The 15,705-nt window shown below is 37.3% G+C and overlaps 2 protein-coding genes and 1 long non-coding RNA gene across 3 annotated transcripts; 1 reads left to right on the forward strand and 2 right to left on the reverse strand.

Moving 5' to 3' along the window:
* Positions 1-1,222: 1,222 nt before the first annotated feature.
* On the reverse strand, positions 1,223-8,025 carry LOC110802258 (formin-like protein 5). The gene is made up of 7 exons (XM_022007704.2): positions 7,188-8,025; positions 5,277-5,967; positions 4,562-5,180; positions 4,279-4,478; positions 2,786-3,021; positions 1,663-2,570; positions 1,223-1,558 (listed from the first exon to the last, which is right to left on the reverse strand). The coding sequence occupies exons 1-6, from the start codon at positions 7,338-7,340 to the stop codon at positions 1,710-1,712; spliced, it is 2,760 nt and encodes a 919-aa protein (XP_021863396.1). The 5' UTR covers positions 7,341-8,025; the 3' UTR covers positions 1,223-1,558; positions 1,663-1,709.
* Positions 8,026-10,255: 2,230 nt separating this feature from the next.
* LOC130472115 (secreted RxLR effector protein 161-like) lies at positions 10,256-11,667 on the reverse strand. Its single transcript, XM_056842561.1, has 2 exons — positions 11,639-11,667; positions 10,256-10,907 (listed from the first exon to the last, which is right to left on the reverse strand). The coding sequence occupies exons 1-2, from the start codon at positions 11,665-11,667 to the stop codon at positions 10,256-10,258; spliced, it is 681 nt and encodes a 226-aa protein (XP_056698539.1).
* A 61-nt stretch (positions 11,668-11,728) lies between these two features.
* LOC130471668 (uncharacterized) lies at positions 11,729-13,688 on the forward strand. Its single transcript, XR_008932121.1, has 3 exons — positions 11,729-11,911; positions 12,427-12,491; positions 13,447-13,688. It is a non-coding gene; the product is annotated as an uncharacterized lncRNA (long non-coding RNA).
* The last annotated feature ends 2,017 nt before the right edge of the window (positions 13,689-15,705 follow it).

The following is a 15,705-nucleotide window of genomic DNA, read 5'->3' on the forward strand; positions in this document are numbered from 1 at the left end:
TGTGGGCTATAAATTGGGCTCTTCTATCTAAATTTTATATTTTAAATATTATATTCCGGGTCACCGGTCCGGACCGGAAAATTCCGGGTTTTGACCGGACCGGAAAACCGGAATCGTGTATTTTCAAGGACCGAGGACCGGACCGGAATCTATTGGTCCGGTCCGGTCTAATTTCAATCCGGTTCCGGTCCAATTTCGGTCCGGTTCTGGTCCAATTTCCGGTCTGGACCAGACCGTGCACACCCCTAGTTGTAATACAAATTAATTTTTTTATATAATCCAGCATGTATTGCTCCCCTCTATTTTAAGTTTTTCATCATGTAAGGCTACGAGTATTGTATGACCTCACTATCGTAAAATATGAACTTTGCGAATGATTATAGTACCTAATATTTGTATTAGTATTTCTGTAGGCAATCTGGCAGTCTTTTTTTATATGCAAAGCGCGGAACGTTAAAATAAAATATTTAAAAAGTTACAAGATGGTTCAAGGGGGTTTGTCCTCCAAAATTACACCCACAACATAACCTGGGGTAGTTCAAAATACATTAGATTAGATCTATCTATTACATCCGTACGACACACTTTTGCCATCTTGTTAGTGCACCTTGGAGAAAACTCCAACTCAACTCCCGAAAGGTCCCGCAAGAGGTCCCTGCATTGGTTAATAACATGAAGATTAACATCCACAATCTGTCCATCACTCAAGCGCTGCAATGCTTGTTGGGAGTCCGAGTTAATGTCCACCTTTGGCCAGCCCTTTCCTTTAATAATCTGCAATCCAATATAAATAGCTAGGAGCTCTCCCACTAAAGCTGATTGAAATCTGCAATGTTGCTGAAAACCAAGCACCCAATTTCCCAAGTGAACCCTAAAAACCCCTGCTATGCTGCTAATCTCCCCAACATTCATAAAAGACGTATCACAATTGAGCTTAAGGACATTCAAAGAAGGGGGAGACCACCGAGGAACCGAATTAAAGGGGGGAGCAGTAGAAGAGTTTGTATTTCTGGAAGTATGAAATTCCCAAGCTAGCGCTTGAGCTTCCAAAATACACTTCTCCATAGTGGGTTGGATTTGTTGGAAAATTATGGAATTTCTGGCAATGTTAGTTTGCATAAAAGTATTCCTGAAGATAAAGGTTTCCATCGGGCCATCGAAAGCTTTGTAAAGAATGCTTCTTTAAATGGATCAAAGGGTTGGGACTTGGGAGACATTTGCATAATATAATTTTCTACTCAGTTAATAATGTGTGAAACTATTCTTTGGTTTTGAACAAGTAGGCAAACCAAAACCAAAACCAAAAATATTAACTAAATTGACATAAATTACAGGGTGAGTAAGCCATAAGCATTAAGCAACTAATTGAGCATGAGTCACTAGAGAAAAAAGAGCCGAAGGTATATTTCTACACGGGGGATTTGTGATGATAATAAGTCAGGCACGAACTTCTCGAAAACTCACTTCCAAAGGCCGTGAACATGAATGTTGATCTTCACCAATTTTGGGATTTCAAAAATAAAGACCCTCAATCTTCTGATCCCCCAGCATCTGAAATCTGAACAAAACAAAACATCAAACTTTTAATAAACAAAGTAGAAATTGTCAGAAGAGATTGAGTAGTTTAAACTAAGCATCCAGCAAATTCACTTATTCACATACCTATGAGTACCTATGACAAACTAGATATATCAGTAATCAGTGTGTTCTCAATCATCATCCGAACTAGTACCATCATCCATTCGACGTTCTACAATAGCTGGGAAAAGCTTTTGGCGAAAATCAGGGGAAAATGGTGTTCGAGGAGTTTCAGTAGACGTTTGCCTCAAAGGAGGCTCTCGTTTCTTCTGATTTCTGGTAGGCCACTTCGGCTTCTCTTTCACCTCTCTACATGATTTGTCCAGCATTATTAAGAAATCCCGAACTATGACAAACAAACGCAACCCTTCTTCCTTCCCAGAACTTCCATGGAAGTAATCAACTGTATTCTTTACAAGAACCGTAATCCTCTTTTCTTCCTCCAATAACCGCGTGGTATCACCCTCAGCATCCTTTACAAAGCTTTTAAGGGCCCGATGGAAACCATCATCTTCATTCACTTCGGCCATTTCTTTGTTCAGAAAGTTCTTTGCTTTAAGCAAAGCATTTCCAAGCTTGGCAAGGGTTCCTGTCAAAATATCTGAATCCAAACATGCTGCTTTCTTGACATTTTCTAGCTGGTCCCCTACTCCTGAAACAACCTGAAGACCAAGACTGCGATAGTGCTCCTCAGAATCATCCGGAACATCTTCCAAAAGATCTTCTGATTTTACGCTGGATATACTCTTGTTTTCCCGGGAAGCACGGACAGCCCTCACACCTTCTGACCGGATTATTTCTTGAACAACAAAATGGAGAAGTGTGGTTTTGCCATCTGTTCCTTTGACATCGGCCAATTTCAACAGCGTATCCAGCTTGAATGCGTGAGCCCCACCACGATATGTTCCATCATTCATACGGTTACCCGTCTTAAGAACAGCTTCTAGAAGCTTCAGAAAAAGGCGACTGTTTCTGAGTTCCTTGCAAGCAGCCTGCTCAGATATGCAAGAGATGAAGAACGATGTAAAAGAGTTACAGAGTATATGAAAGAAAGAATGAAATCAAATAAGGCTCCGTTCTATTGGAATTGGACTTATTTTTGCTGAACTTATCTAAACTTAACTGAACTTATTTTGTCTGAAATAAGTCAAAATAAGTCGAACAGAACAGAGCCTAAGAGCGTATCTGAATATTAGGAGATACTGACCTCTAGAGTAATGAAGGATTCCTTCAATGATGTAGCTTCCTCCTGAAGAGTAACCATAAACAGTAATGTCTCCATTCGCCTGAAGGCAAATGGGATGTCCACCAAAGCCTTTAGAAACCGCTCAGCTGCTCCAAGTTGAGAAATTTGACCATCAAAAAGTCTCAGTTTCAGTTCTTCTTCTGGGGTTGGAGCCATTTTTATCAAAGTCTCAAGGAGTTCCGATGGAAGCTCATTCCCTAACAAAACATGGATAGGCACGATAACCATTTTTCAGCCAGCAATTTCACCAATTTTTATAATGGAAGGTTGAAGCAAGAAGTTATTATTATTTATTTCAATTAACCAGATAACAAAAAAAGTATGTTAGCAAATATTGTTCCTCTCATGTTTGTTTTGAAGCTTTACATAACTCCTAAGGGCTTTGTACAAGGCTACAAGCATCACATGACCTAAAGATATTAAAAAAGCAAAAAAAAATAAAAACTTCACGAATCTCTAATTTGCATTCTACCTCATCACCTCCCACCATACATAGTCATATCCCTGTGTCTCCTGCCCTTTCTCCCCAACCCCTTCCCTTCTCCTCCTTTGTCCTCCCTCAAAACAGACAGGAGATCTTCATACAATCCCCATTTCTCATCTTTTTTTCTCTGAATCTCTCCATTCAGACAATTATTACTCTATACAGATATACTACCTGACATTTAACCATTCATCAAGGAAACAAAAACTCATAACAAATCAATGGAGGTCTTTATAACTGCTCACTGCAACGTAAAAAGGATGAGTTCTTTGAGGTTCACAATTCGTTACCAGTCTCTAGGTATGGCTTCTTTGAGCTTTATAGTTAATTACTTAATTACCAAACTATAATCAAGAAATATCGATATAAGGAAAGAAAAAAGTGATAGTGAAAAAAATCAAATAAATTAGAAGGGTCAGCCATAAGCGATCATTTATAAATAACTTTTTTAGGGAAATATGAGATATATATGACCACCGTGCTCTTTTTAAATAATAAAATAAAGAGAGGTTGCGTTTTCGTTTAATACTATGTGGCACACCACTTTTCATACCAATTTGGTAATTTGGTTGACCCTTTTCAACATCTACTTTTAAATAAAATGTTAACATACACTAACAATCTTAACATCCAGGAGCATAAGGAACTATGTAAATACAGAGACAAATTGGACCAAGGGATGATGTGCAAAGCTAGCAAAACAAAAAGAAAATTATATTAAAGCGTAAGCAGACATAAAGTTTGTAAATAAAGATAAATTGATGTTAGCAAAGTGAAATTCCAAATCACATGACTTAGGAAACCTGAAGATAGCATAAGACAAATACCTCCCTAAATCTGTCAAGACTAGTAATGCTTAAAAAAACTGTGCATGGCAATGACAAACTTGATTCTTTGAACATTTCTCTCTCCCCCTCCCCCCTCTGCTCTAGTGTTTTCTTGATGCAAAAAAAAAGGGTAAGAACATCACCTTCTAGCAGAGCATCCCGAACTTCTTCTGTAGTAACATTTAGTGCCCGCAAGAGGATAGATAGATTTTGTGCCTTCTTCTGATCTATTAGTTGAATGAATTGCGATGGTGGATCACGAGAGTTAGACTCTGTCTTTTTATTATTTTTGTTCTCAGCAGCAGCAAAACCAAATAATGATTCTATCATCTCTTCATTGAACCTGCAAAGTTGGTTGAAAAATTTATAGGCACTATACTACAAATAACAAGGGAAATATCAAACAAAGTTAAGTAGGAAACTCACTGGAAAGACCCTGATTTAAGTTGGTCCCAAACCATTGAATGTTCAGGGTTGGCTTGAACTTTGTCCCAAAAGAATGGCTTTAGCTTTGCTTTTGAAGCATCACTCTCATTAGCTGAACTGCTACCTTTGACTGCAATCGGCGGGAGCCGAGATGGTGTACTACCACCTTTTGGTGGTGGTGGCGCTTTAGGACCAGGCTTCCCTCCACGGCCTGGTGGTGGCGGCGGAGGCCCGGGAGGAGGTGGGCCTGCTTTTTTAGGAGGGGGAGGAGGAGGGGCTGCTGCTGGGGGCTTTGGAGGAAGTGGTGGTGAACCTCCTGTGCTTGGAGCTCGTCTTAAGGAAGCAGGACGTTCAAGAGGCAAGGGATCAGCTCTCCCAGGGGGAGCCTTCAAAGGAGGCATTCCAGGGGCTGGGACACCAAATCTTCCAGGAGGTGGCTTCAGCTCCGATGATGCATTACTATTGCTAGGGTTAACGGAAGCTGCAGTGGCCGTCACATTGTTAGCAGATTGCATTGATAACTTAACATCTGAAGACACACCACCTGTTGTGCTACTCAAATAAATAGAATTCCCTTTGTTCACAGAATTTTCATAAGTCCAAAGCTTTGGCGAAGAACCTGAAAGATCAACATCAAACATCAAACATCAAACATCAGCACATCATTTATATATGAAATTTGAACTCTGTAAAGAATATTTCAGATGAATTATACCATGAGCAGTGAAGTCACTGGAACTTAAGCTTAGGAGGGGCCTGTCATCCTTAATTTCTTGTTTGGAACCTCCACCGAAAGCTTTACGGCAGCAACAAAATATAATTAAAGCAGCGAAAAATGTCACACATGCAGTAACAACAACAGCAACAACAATCGTAGTGCGGTTGTGGTCATTGCTGCCATTATCTGTTGTCGAGTCTGACTCAGATTCAGGAATAAGAATCGGAACAGAAAAACCATCTACTGGAGGTGGAGCCTTTCGCTTTGGAGCAGAGCGTTTAGCGCCAGATGATCGAGGTGATGGGGCAAGGGCAGGAGAAGGAGAAGGAGAAGGAGAAAGAGACGGAGCTTCAGCTAGAAGCCTTCTTGAGTCAGCAGTGGGCTTCAACTTTAGGAATTTGGAATTCAGATTTTTATGGAACCAACCAATAGGACTAAATTCTTCGCCGGAGATTGGGGAGATGAGATAATGCTCCCTGAAGCATTTGAAGAGATTATTCTTTTTCTGTGGTTCTAATATGCTGACAGCTTTACGAACAATCTCCTCTGTCAACGCTGCTTGACCGTTGAGAATTGGTTCAGTTCTTGCGCCTGAAGCATCTGGCTTATTGTATTTGTAACCAAGATGTTTATAAATTTGATTCACATGTATCAACTCAAGTCTGCAACTAATAGCTAATACCTCCACCTGCCACAGTTAAATATTAGGTTAAAATACAGTCAGTTATTGCAGATTTGCAGTATGCAAAGGCTCATATAGTCATATCTTAACTTCATCAGAAGCATACATATCTCATAGAAACCAGTGACGAGCATAACTAGAAAAAAGTGCAACCTTTAGTATTGCTAAAATAAAGGCAACAAACATTCAACCAAGCAACATTATCACTAAAATAAACCTCTTATCGGAAAGTATAGCTTCAAGGTAAAACCTATTTTTCTAAGAAAATTAAGAGTAATGATTGTGTGACCTCTTCAGAATTCTATCATGTCCGTCATTCTTCTCTTTCAGATCCAGTGAAATTCAATTCATCAACTGATATTGTCAGTAAACTTCTCCTGCTGCTGATCATCACATTTGAACACTGGAGGAGGATGCCATAATCAGAAGCTATTTGATCTCCCCTATTCCAAGATGCTTAGTTATGATGTGCTCGAACTCAACCCCATTTTAAACTCCTCAACCCACAGCTGGCAAGAGCAAGATCCTTTTGACCTCTAAATTAGTTAGCACGGGTATTTTAACACTGTTTTCTAGCTTACTAAGTGCTTTCTACCCCCCCCCCCCCCCACCAAAAAATTGTTACAGAGCTTTTATTGGCAAAAGTCCCAAAACCCAGCTCAAGTCGACTGGTGACAAGACCAAGGAGGCCGGTAATCAAAGGCGCAAAGCAAATAATATCACCCAAATACAAGGCTTAGCATGGAATAGGTCTCCTATGCTCACGGACGAAGGTGCACAAGGCATTGAACTGCCACCAATCCACAGAGTAGAGCGCGGCTAGTCAGCTACAACCGAATCTAGCTAATAAAAAGAGCCATCTTTGAGATTAATCTAATTTGCTATGTCCAATTGTTATCTCTCAACAGTGCATATAGTTGGAACAGAGAGTCCAAGGACCATCAAGAAAAAGAGAAAACTCTAACCTAGAACCTTTAGCATCATCTAGAGAATGGCAAATCACAAAACCAACACTTATGCAATGCAAATTTTGGCAATATCAGCCTTCGTTGCCACTTTCTAGTAGCACCCCAACATAACAGAATGCAGGCCGTAAAAATGAAACAGTTACATAAACCACATAAATATCATACATTGAACACCTTTCCACAAGCTAATGCAGTGCATATCAAAAGTTTAATACATCAACTAATAAGCTCAAAAGAAAAGGCGAGCACTTATCATACCAAATTTTCATCAAATTCTTGAGAAGTCGAATCGAGCTCGAAGCCAGAAAGTATTCCCTGGATCACCGTCCTATCTTCCAGGGTCATTCCCAAACAAGAACAAAACAGAAGAACAAACACCATCCAGAATCCCACATCTTTTATTCTCATCATTGGTAGCTTCACTATAACAAACACAAACAATCCTTTTCATCTCATCAATAAACCCAGAACCTCAAATTTTCCTGCAACTAAAATAAATTACAAGAAAAACCCTAAAAAGGGATTTCAATAATTTCGGACAATGCAACAAATTTCTCTCCTCCTTTGCAGTAGCTCGTGAACAACCAATTCAATTCTCAACACAACTTCCCAAAAGTTATCAACCTTGAAGCAATCTGACTGATTCCCAGCTAACCCTCAAACCCTAAATCCAAAATCCAAAATTTTGAACTTCTTGAGCAATACCCAATTGAGAAAAATTTAACCCAGCTGCAGAACGAATGAAATCGTCCAAATTAACAGAACCCAATTGAGAAAATCGATTGAATATCAATCTGAAAGCGTTATTCAGCAAGAGAAATGCGTTTCTTTTGTAAATGGGATGTGCGTCATCCAGAAATTTCAAGTTGATTTTGTGACTCTGATATTTGAAAATTGACTAGATCTAACAATTGAGAAGAAAATGTAACGTAACTTCAGAAGACAGAAATAATTGACCGCGTAATTGTAGAATAGGTGAATCAAAAAAGTTGTAACATTATCAATTTTAGGATGATTTTAATTTGGGTTTTTTATTTAAAAATCAAAAGAGAATCTATGTTCATTCCCTTTGAAACTGTGAAGAAAAGGACCGAAATGAACGCGGAAATGGCCGCCTAAATACCACCAAAGTCACACTTCATTTTTATTTTCGGGTTTGGGAGGTCCAAGCAGCCGACCTGACCCGGCATGATTTTATCCTAAAAAAAATATGCTGATAAAATCATAAAAGGCCGATCATGCCCGAAAAACTTTGATATTTTGCAATTTACATATTTACCCTCTTTAACTTGAAACACAACTTGGTATGGCTAAATCTGTGAGGTTCAATCTAAAAGTCATGTTGTACCTTTTGGTTCAAATTTATCCCAACCCGGCCCTATGATTAGTTAAAATTGAGAGTTTTAGTTTGGTATGGACATTCATTAAATAAATACACGAAGTACTCATATGTGAAACATAGATTTGAAATATCTAATCCGACATATATTTTAATTTCGTATACAGAATCTAGGAATTGAGTAGACACAAAAATTAATATATTTACCGTAAAAGAATAGTTGACAATAAACTTACACTTTAACTGAATAAAACTAAATGCATGGTTGATCAATAATTACATTTGGGTTGATTCGGCTCAAGTAGAATTGTCCTGACCACTGACCTCTTTTCCGCATCTAGATATTGAATGAAAATATCTGATTGAAAATTGAAAAATGAAACATTTATGACTAAACTTTTTTAGCCATCTCCCTTCTCTTCAATATATTAATTATAACTTTACCTCAAGCAAGAGGAGATGTTAATATTGTGATGCAGTTTTTTGAACCATACTCAAACTGGTCGTATAGATAGATTTCGAGTAACAATGTAATTGTGATAAGAAAAGGGTACATAGAATCATACTATTATGGTGTGAAAAAATGAAGACTTTTGAAATTCATTAGTAATGCTCTTTACGAATTTTTTTTATGCAAAAGAGGAGAGAGTCATGTAAAAGAAGAGAATAAAATAATATAACTGGTCGTGGAAAAGCCACTCTTATTATGTCCTCATGGGGTTGATCGGTGATTTGGTGCGATGAAGCATCAAAATGCACTTCCTCTTTGGACAACGTACTTCTACATTAGCAAGACTATCAACTACTTTATTTCCTTCACGATAACAATAAATGAGTCGAACTTCTCACTCTAGAGAGTTGACCAAGTTACGACAATTATTGAAGATGTGGCATCATTCTCCGCCTTAGTGTTCTGCGTTTTAAGAACTTCTATACAAGCTTGATTATCCATCTGAAGAACTAGCTTTCAAATACCCGTATTACTCGCCATTTCACGACCCAAAGAAGCTGCCAACAGTTCAGCCCTATAGGCTTTACAATTACCAAAGTTGGTTGCGAAGGGTTGAAGGAACATACCCCTACAAGGCTACAATCACGGATAATCCACCACCACCATCAAGCTCCAATGTGCCTTTGGAAGCACCATCATTATTTAGAATTGACTATCGATTCGGTCAGCGGCGGATCTTGAACGGTTTTACGAGGGGACCGGTAGAAAAAAAATTAAGCAATACATATTTTAGTGGGGGGCGTAATTAAAAATATACTACAAAATTTTTCGACCGGGGGGCTGGGCCTACTCCACCACTAACTAAGACACACCCCTGGATTCGGTGGAGCTAATACGACCCATACTTCTCGTTCCATAGATGCTTGACCGCTATCGTTAACAGGAGCATTCCCATTAATCGCATTCCAGGTACCTCTATGAATTATGAGTACAATAAATAAGAGAATCCGACCATGATAACTCAATAAGGTATTTAAAAAGTCACCCTGTTCACTAAAGTAATTGGGACTACAACCTAATAAAATTCGAGCATTTTTAGCAAATATCAAGAGTTTGGACTTCAAACTAAGGCCCTGTTCTGTTCGACTTATTTTGACTTATTTCAAACAAAATAAGTTCAGATATGAAGAAGATCAGAGGATCAAAACTGGAGAGAATTTGAGAGAGAGAATAAGATTTTTATTATCTGATTTCTTCCTTGACAAATAAGCCAAGGTTGCCTTATTTACAAGCTAGCAAGTCCCAATGCTAACAAACTCTAACTAACTCAACAACCTCTAACAACTTTTATAATAAAATAATAATAATATAAATAGATATTTCCTATATCCCCCCTTCAAGCTGGACTTTGGATGCAAGGCCAAGCTTGGAAGACAAAATACGATGTTGTGTAGAAGGGAGAGGTTTGGTGAGTAAATCTGCTAGTTGATTTGAGCTTGAAACATGAGCAGTTTGAATGAAGCCATCCTCAACTTGTTATCTAACATAGTGCATATCCCTTTTGAGGTTTTTAGTTTTATCATGAAACATAGGATTCTTGGCTAGATGCTCAGCAGAAGTGTTGTCACAATATAGAGGCACAGGCAAAGAAATAGTAACTTGTAAATCCTCAAGAAGCCCTTGAATCCAAACAAGTTCACTGGTTGTAGCTGACATACTTCTGTATTCAGCCTCAGCAGAGGATTTGCTTACACTTCGCTGCTTTTTAGTTTTCCAGGAAATCAAATTCTTGCCAAGAAATATAGCATAAGCACTAAGTGACCTGCTGCTGTACTGACATGAACTCCAGTCAACATCACTGTATGCAGACAGATGAGTTGTGGAAACAGCAGAGTACCATAAGCCTTCATCAATAGTTCCTTTTAAGTATTTGAGGACATGGAGAGCTGCCCTTAAGTGAGGAACCCTGGGAGAATTCACAAATAGACTAAGGTGTTGGACTGAATAAGACAAATCTGGTCTTGTGATGCTGAGATACAACAATCTCCCCACCAATCTTCTGTATACATCAGGCTCAGTGAGTAAAACACCTTCATCAGTGGTTAGTTTTAAACCACAAGAAAGAGGGGCAGGAGCAGCAATGCAATCCTCCATACCATCATCAAGGAGAATATCCTTGATGTATTTTCTGTGAGAAAGAAAAATGCCCTTAGAATTTCTGTGAACTGAGATACCAAGAAAATATGATAGAAGACCAAGATCCTTGATTATGAATGCTTGATCAAGTAACAATTTGACTTCATTGATCTGAGAAACTGTAATCCCCCGTAATATTATACATTTTATTAATATATTTTAACGTATAGTTAATTATATTTAAATAGAATTTACGAAATTTAGAAATGAATATGTAACTTACGAATATTTATTTTTATACATTCTAAATGTTTCAACGATTTATGAAATCAAAACTAATTTTAAAATTTGATGTTGAAAAGAACTCGGATTTCGAAAAACGATTGAATTTAGAAAACAATCCTAAAAGATTTTGGATTGAAATCCTAAAACTAAATCCCAAACTCTAGCCCAAATGGGTGAAGCCCAAAATAATAAAACCCAAGGAATCTCCTCTCTTCCTCTTCTATTTCACGTGAAATCAATTAGCAAAGCCAAAACCCTTCCCTTTTCAATTTCACGTGAAAATCAAAAAAAAAGCAAAACCCTCCTCTCTCCTTCCCTCCTTCACGTGTAACCTTGCTGGCCGCCGACCCAGCCACCGGACCACCGTCGACCCAGCCACCGGACCACCGTCATCCTCGCTGGTAACCCCCTCTCCTTCCTCTTCTTTTCTATTTCGTTCTTTTCTTGCTGCTTCGTTCTCCTTCTCATGGTTACTTGGCTTTCCTCCTCCTCACTCACGTTCTGTTATTGCGCAGCCACCACTCCATCGGTGTCGCTGCAACCCCTACCGCCGTCGTCCTCACAGCAGTCGCACACCTGTTGTCACGCTGCTGCACCGACCATCAGCTCCCTCTCTCCTTTCTCCTTTCGCACGCAACAAGCACAGCCACCACCCACCGGCGCCACAGCTGCGGTGTCTAGCCTTTGTGGCCCTTCCAGATCCTGTTGCCGCACCTCCCTGCCTGCTGCCGCCGCCCCTTTCCCGTCGGCAAACTCATTCTCTCTCTCTTGGTTAATTCTTAAACCCTTAAAACTAATTAATGTTTTAATTACGTTTTATTAATATAATTCATGTTTTACTTGAATTAAATTATAGTTTTTACAAATTAATGATGAATTTTAGATTTTAAGTTTTGCGTAATTAATAATTTAATTTTCAGATTATGCAATTTGATTGAAATAATGATTTTAATTATTAAAGTATGAATGTTTAAGGTTTTAATGGTTTTAAATTATGGTAGGATGATTGTGGATTATTAAAATTATTGTTGGGATGTTCTAAGCATGTTACTTTGGTCTTGACGAAGTTTAAACGAATTTATATTGCTGGAAATTTAAAGTATAATGTTTGCGAAGAGTTTTCAACGAATTTCAATCACTAATTCAATAATTATGATGCTAGGAAATCAAATGTGCACGTTTCAATGTTACGGAATGTTCTAAATATGTTTAGGATGTATTTAGAATGCTTTGTTATTGTTGTGAGTGATTGGAAGTTGATTGGGAATATTTGTTGGTTGTTTTAGGCGGAGAATTCTCTTTAGGCGACTTCTGAAAGTGTTAAAGTGGCCTATTAGTTTGTTTACACAAGGTACGTACATACCTGTGTGCTTGGAATGTGTGCTAATTGTTGAAACCATGTTGAATTATTGATGAACTTGGTTATGTTAATGTTGTGGATGAACTTAGTCAGGTTGAAATTGCATGTTTGATACTGTTGGATGAACATATTAAACCTTTATTGCATTTTGAGGATTATAACATGTTAGTATGGAAGATTGATGCAAACATGTTTTATTGGGAACACTAGATTATTTAGTATATAATTCAGATCAGTTAATTGTTGTTCCCTTTTTAGCTTTTCACTACTTTATGAGGGCGGAGGACCTCATTTAGTAAGTTGAAACCTTATACCCATATTCAGGGGTTGATCAGTATTAAAGAAAAGATTGGAGTTAATTGGAATGAGTCTTGTTTGAGGCCTTTGTGATCACTTACTCAATTCCAAGATAAAAACAGTTATAAATAAATGTGAGTTGCATGCCTTATGTGATTGTTGAGTCATAACAGGGTGTCAATTTGTAAATCATGTAAAGTGAAACTGAGTAGCAATAGCTTTAGACTGTGCACGTCTAAAGTGACGGACAAACAGGAGTTGGGGTTCATGGTGGTAGCCCATGGCCTTTCATTCGGACCGGATTGATCACCGCGTCCTATTTTCAGTCAAACGTTCCTCGATATCGCAGGTCACTGAGGTTACGGAGTCGCGCCCGTACCTCGCCTAGCTAGAAAACTCGGTCCATTGCCTATTTCAATTAAATTAATATTATTGTTATAAAAGTCTAGTCCAGTCTAGCTTAGTCTAGTTAAGTATGGTCGTCAGGTTATCATGCTTTGTCTGCCCTTAATTATGTTTAATAGTATCATGTTAGGATTATTATTGCTTTAGTATGTAGTACTCAGCTTTGCTGATTACGTGCCTTGTTTGTGTGTGTTGATCATGGCTATGCCTATTGATCCTGTGATGACCCATCTTTGGTGAGCAGTCTCTAAGGATCAATAAGCGTTGCCCATCTACAGGTTTGAAGATGATGCATCATTGGGATCGGGATTAGAGAGCTTATAGTTCTATTTGTTTAATTAAGTGATTTAATTTGTTAACTTATATTTGAAAGTCGTCGTACTATTCGTATTTCTTTATTTCCGTTAATTGGTTTTGGACTTAATATGTAATCAATTATTTATGAACCTAAAAGTTAGTTTTATGTTTTCCGCTGCAAAATTCTGAATAAGCCATACGTTTCCACACGGGCGATAATGCCTTGATAATTCTCTATAGTTATATTTATAAAAGGGTTGTTTTAGAAAAAGGGAATTGTCGGGGTGTTACAAAGTGGTATCTAGAAGCTAAGGTTTTACTTTAATAAAATTTTAGGCGCCTAACTATCTAGTTATTTAAAATAAACTTCTTAAAAATCGAGCTTCTACGTATTATAGTGTTCAAAAATTGGTACTTTTTTTTCGGGGGCCGATTTCCTTTTATCTTGTTTGAAAGTATATAATATTTCTTATTTAAGTTCAGAATTAACTTATTTATTCGAAACTTTTCGTTTATGTGAATTAAGTACGTTTTTCGTTATTTTCGAAATTAAATTAAATATATTCGGAAAAAAAAAAAAAAAAAAAAAAAAAAAATCTTATCCCTTAAGTATATTTATTCGTTTAATATTTATTCGTTTAATAAAAAAAAAAAAAAATCTTATTAATTATTCGTTTGAAAATAAAAATAATAATAAAATTTCTTTATTTTATTTATTCGTTTATTATTAATTCGTTTAATAAACTTTTTCTTACTAATCGTTCTTGTTTTATTCTGTAAATTCTTCAATGTTTGACCTATTATGATTTATTATGAGAGATGGGTAATATAGGAAAGGGCATATAGGATAGAATTATATGTGCATTAGTAGTTAATTGCTAGCATAAGAAGTTAATTGCTATGTGCATATGTTAAATGTTTAAGTGTTGCATGTAAATGTGCATAAAAATTGTTTGATTACACCAAACTTATTGTTTTATTGAATTCTGATTATGCTTTGGTTGGGAAATCGTTAGTAAGATCTTAAGTTGTTTGTTTCATGAATACAACGCTTCTTTCCAAGTACACCAACATAGGATCCTTTGAGAAGATCGACGAATACTGAGGATCTAGATTTCACTTCACAAATTTCCAAAGAAAGAACAGATAGACAAGATGCCTTAAACATTTGAAGTTGTAATAGTTAGTTTGTTCTTAAATGTTTTGGAGAATAAGTAGCAAAGCTACAACAATTTAAAGTTAAAGCAATAAGAGTTTGAGTTATTCTTTATTCTTTTCAAGGATGTATTAAACCTTTATAGAATTAGCAATAAAAGTTAAGGCATTCGTTTCCAATGTGAGAATTCCATAATTCACCAACAATAGTTTATGTTTATGTCATAGAACTTTTAATTTTATTTTGAGGACATGTGTGTTGTGGATATTTAGGATTGTTATTAACATTCTTTTGAGGAATAGAGTTAGATCATTGATTATCCAAAGGATCAAGAGTTTATTTTGGGCACGCAAAGAGAATGTTTTCTTCTTTTATGCTTCCTTGTTATTCGTGATGATTGGACTGTGTTTCTTATTTCTCAGTTGAATGCCCTGTATGTGAATATCATTCATAAATGATCGAGGGGATTACCTTCGTAAATAATTGTTGCACATTCGTAAATGTTTGTTTATTTTACGTGAATTTTGGATGTTGGTGTGATATTACCTTGCTAGAGGATAATATAAGTAAAGTTTCGAACCTGAATTAGAGTATATTAATTTCAGGCCGCGTTCTGGGATGACCAACAATAATGACCTAGCTGTTGTTTTTCGCCTCTTGGCGGAAAAACTAGCCCAGGAAAGAACTGAGCTCCCCGATTCTGCAGGGGACATGTTTGAAAGGCTTGCGAAATTTAAGCCACCATATTTCGAGGGGCAAGCAGACCCGACCTTCATAGAAAACTGGATTAGGGAGTTTGAAAAACTATTTTGGGTAGTAAACTGTCCTGAAAATATGAAAATAGGTCAAGCTGTCCTTTACCTAAAAGATGAGGCCGATCTATGGTGGAAAGAGAATGGAACTAGGCTAAGTGTTGTTGAAGGATTTAATTGGGACTCATTTGTTGTTGCGTTGAGGGAAAAGTTTTATCCTCCTTTCATAACAAAACGAAAAGCGCAGGAATTCATAAACCTTGGGATGGGGAGTATGACCATGGCTGAATATTATAGC

The sequence above is a fragment of the Spinacia oleracea genome, chromosome 4 (genome assembly GCF_020520425.1).
Source record: "Spinacia oleracea cultivar Varoflay chromosome 4, BTI_SOV_V1, whole genome shotgun sequence".
NCBI lineage: Eukaryota > Viridiplantae > Streptophyta > Magnoliopsida > Caryophyllales > Amaranthaceae > Spinacia > Spinacia oleracea.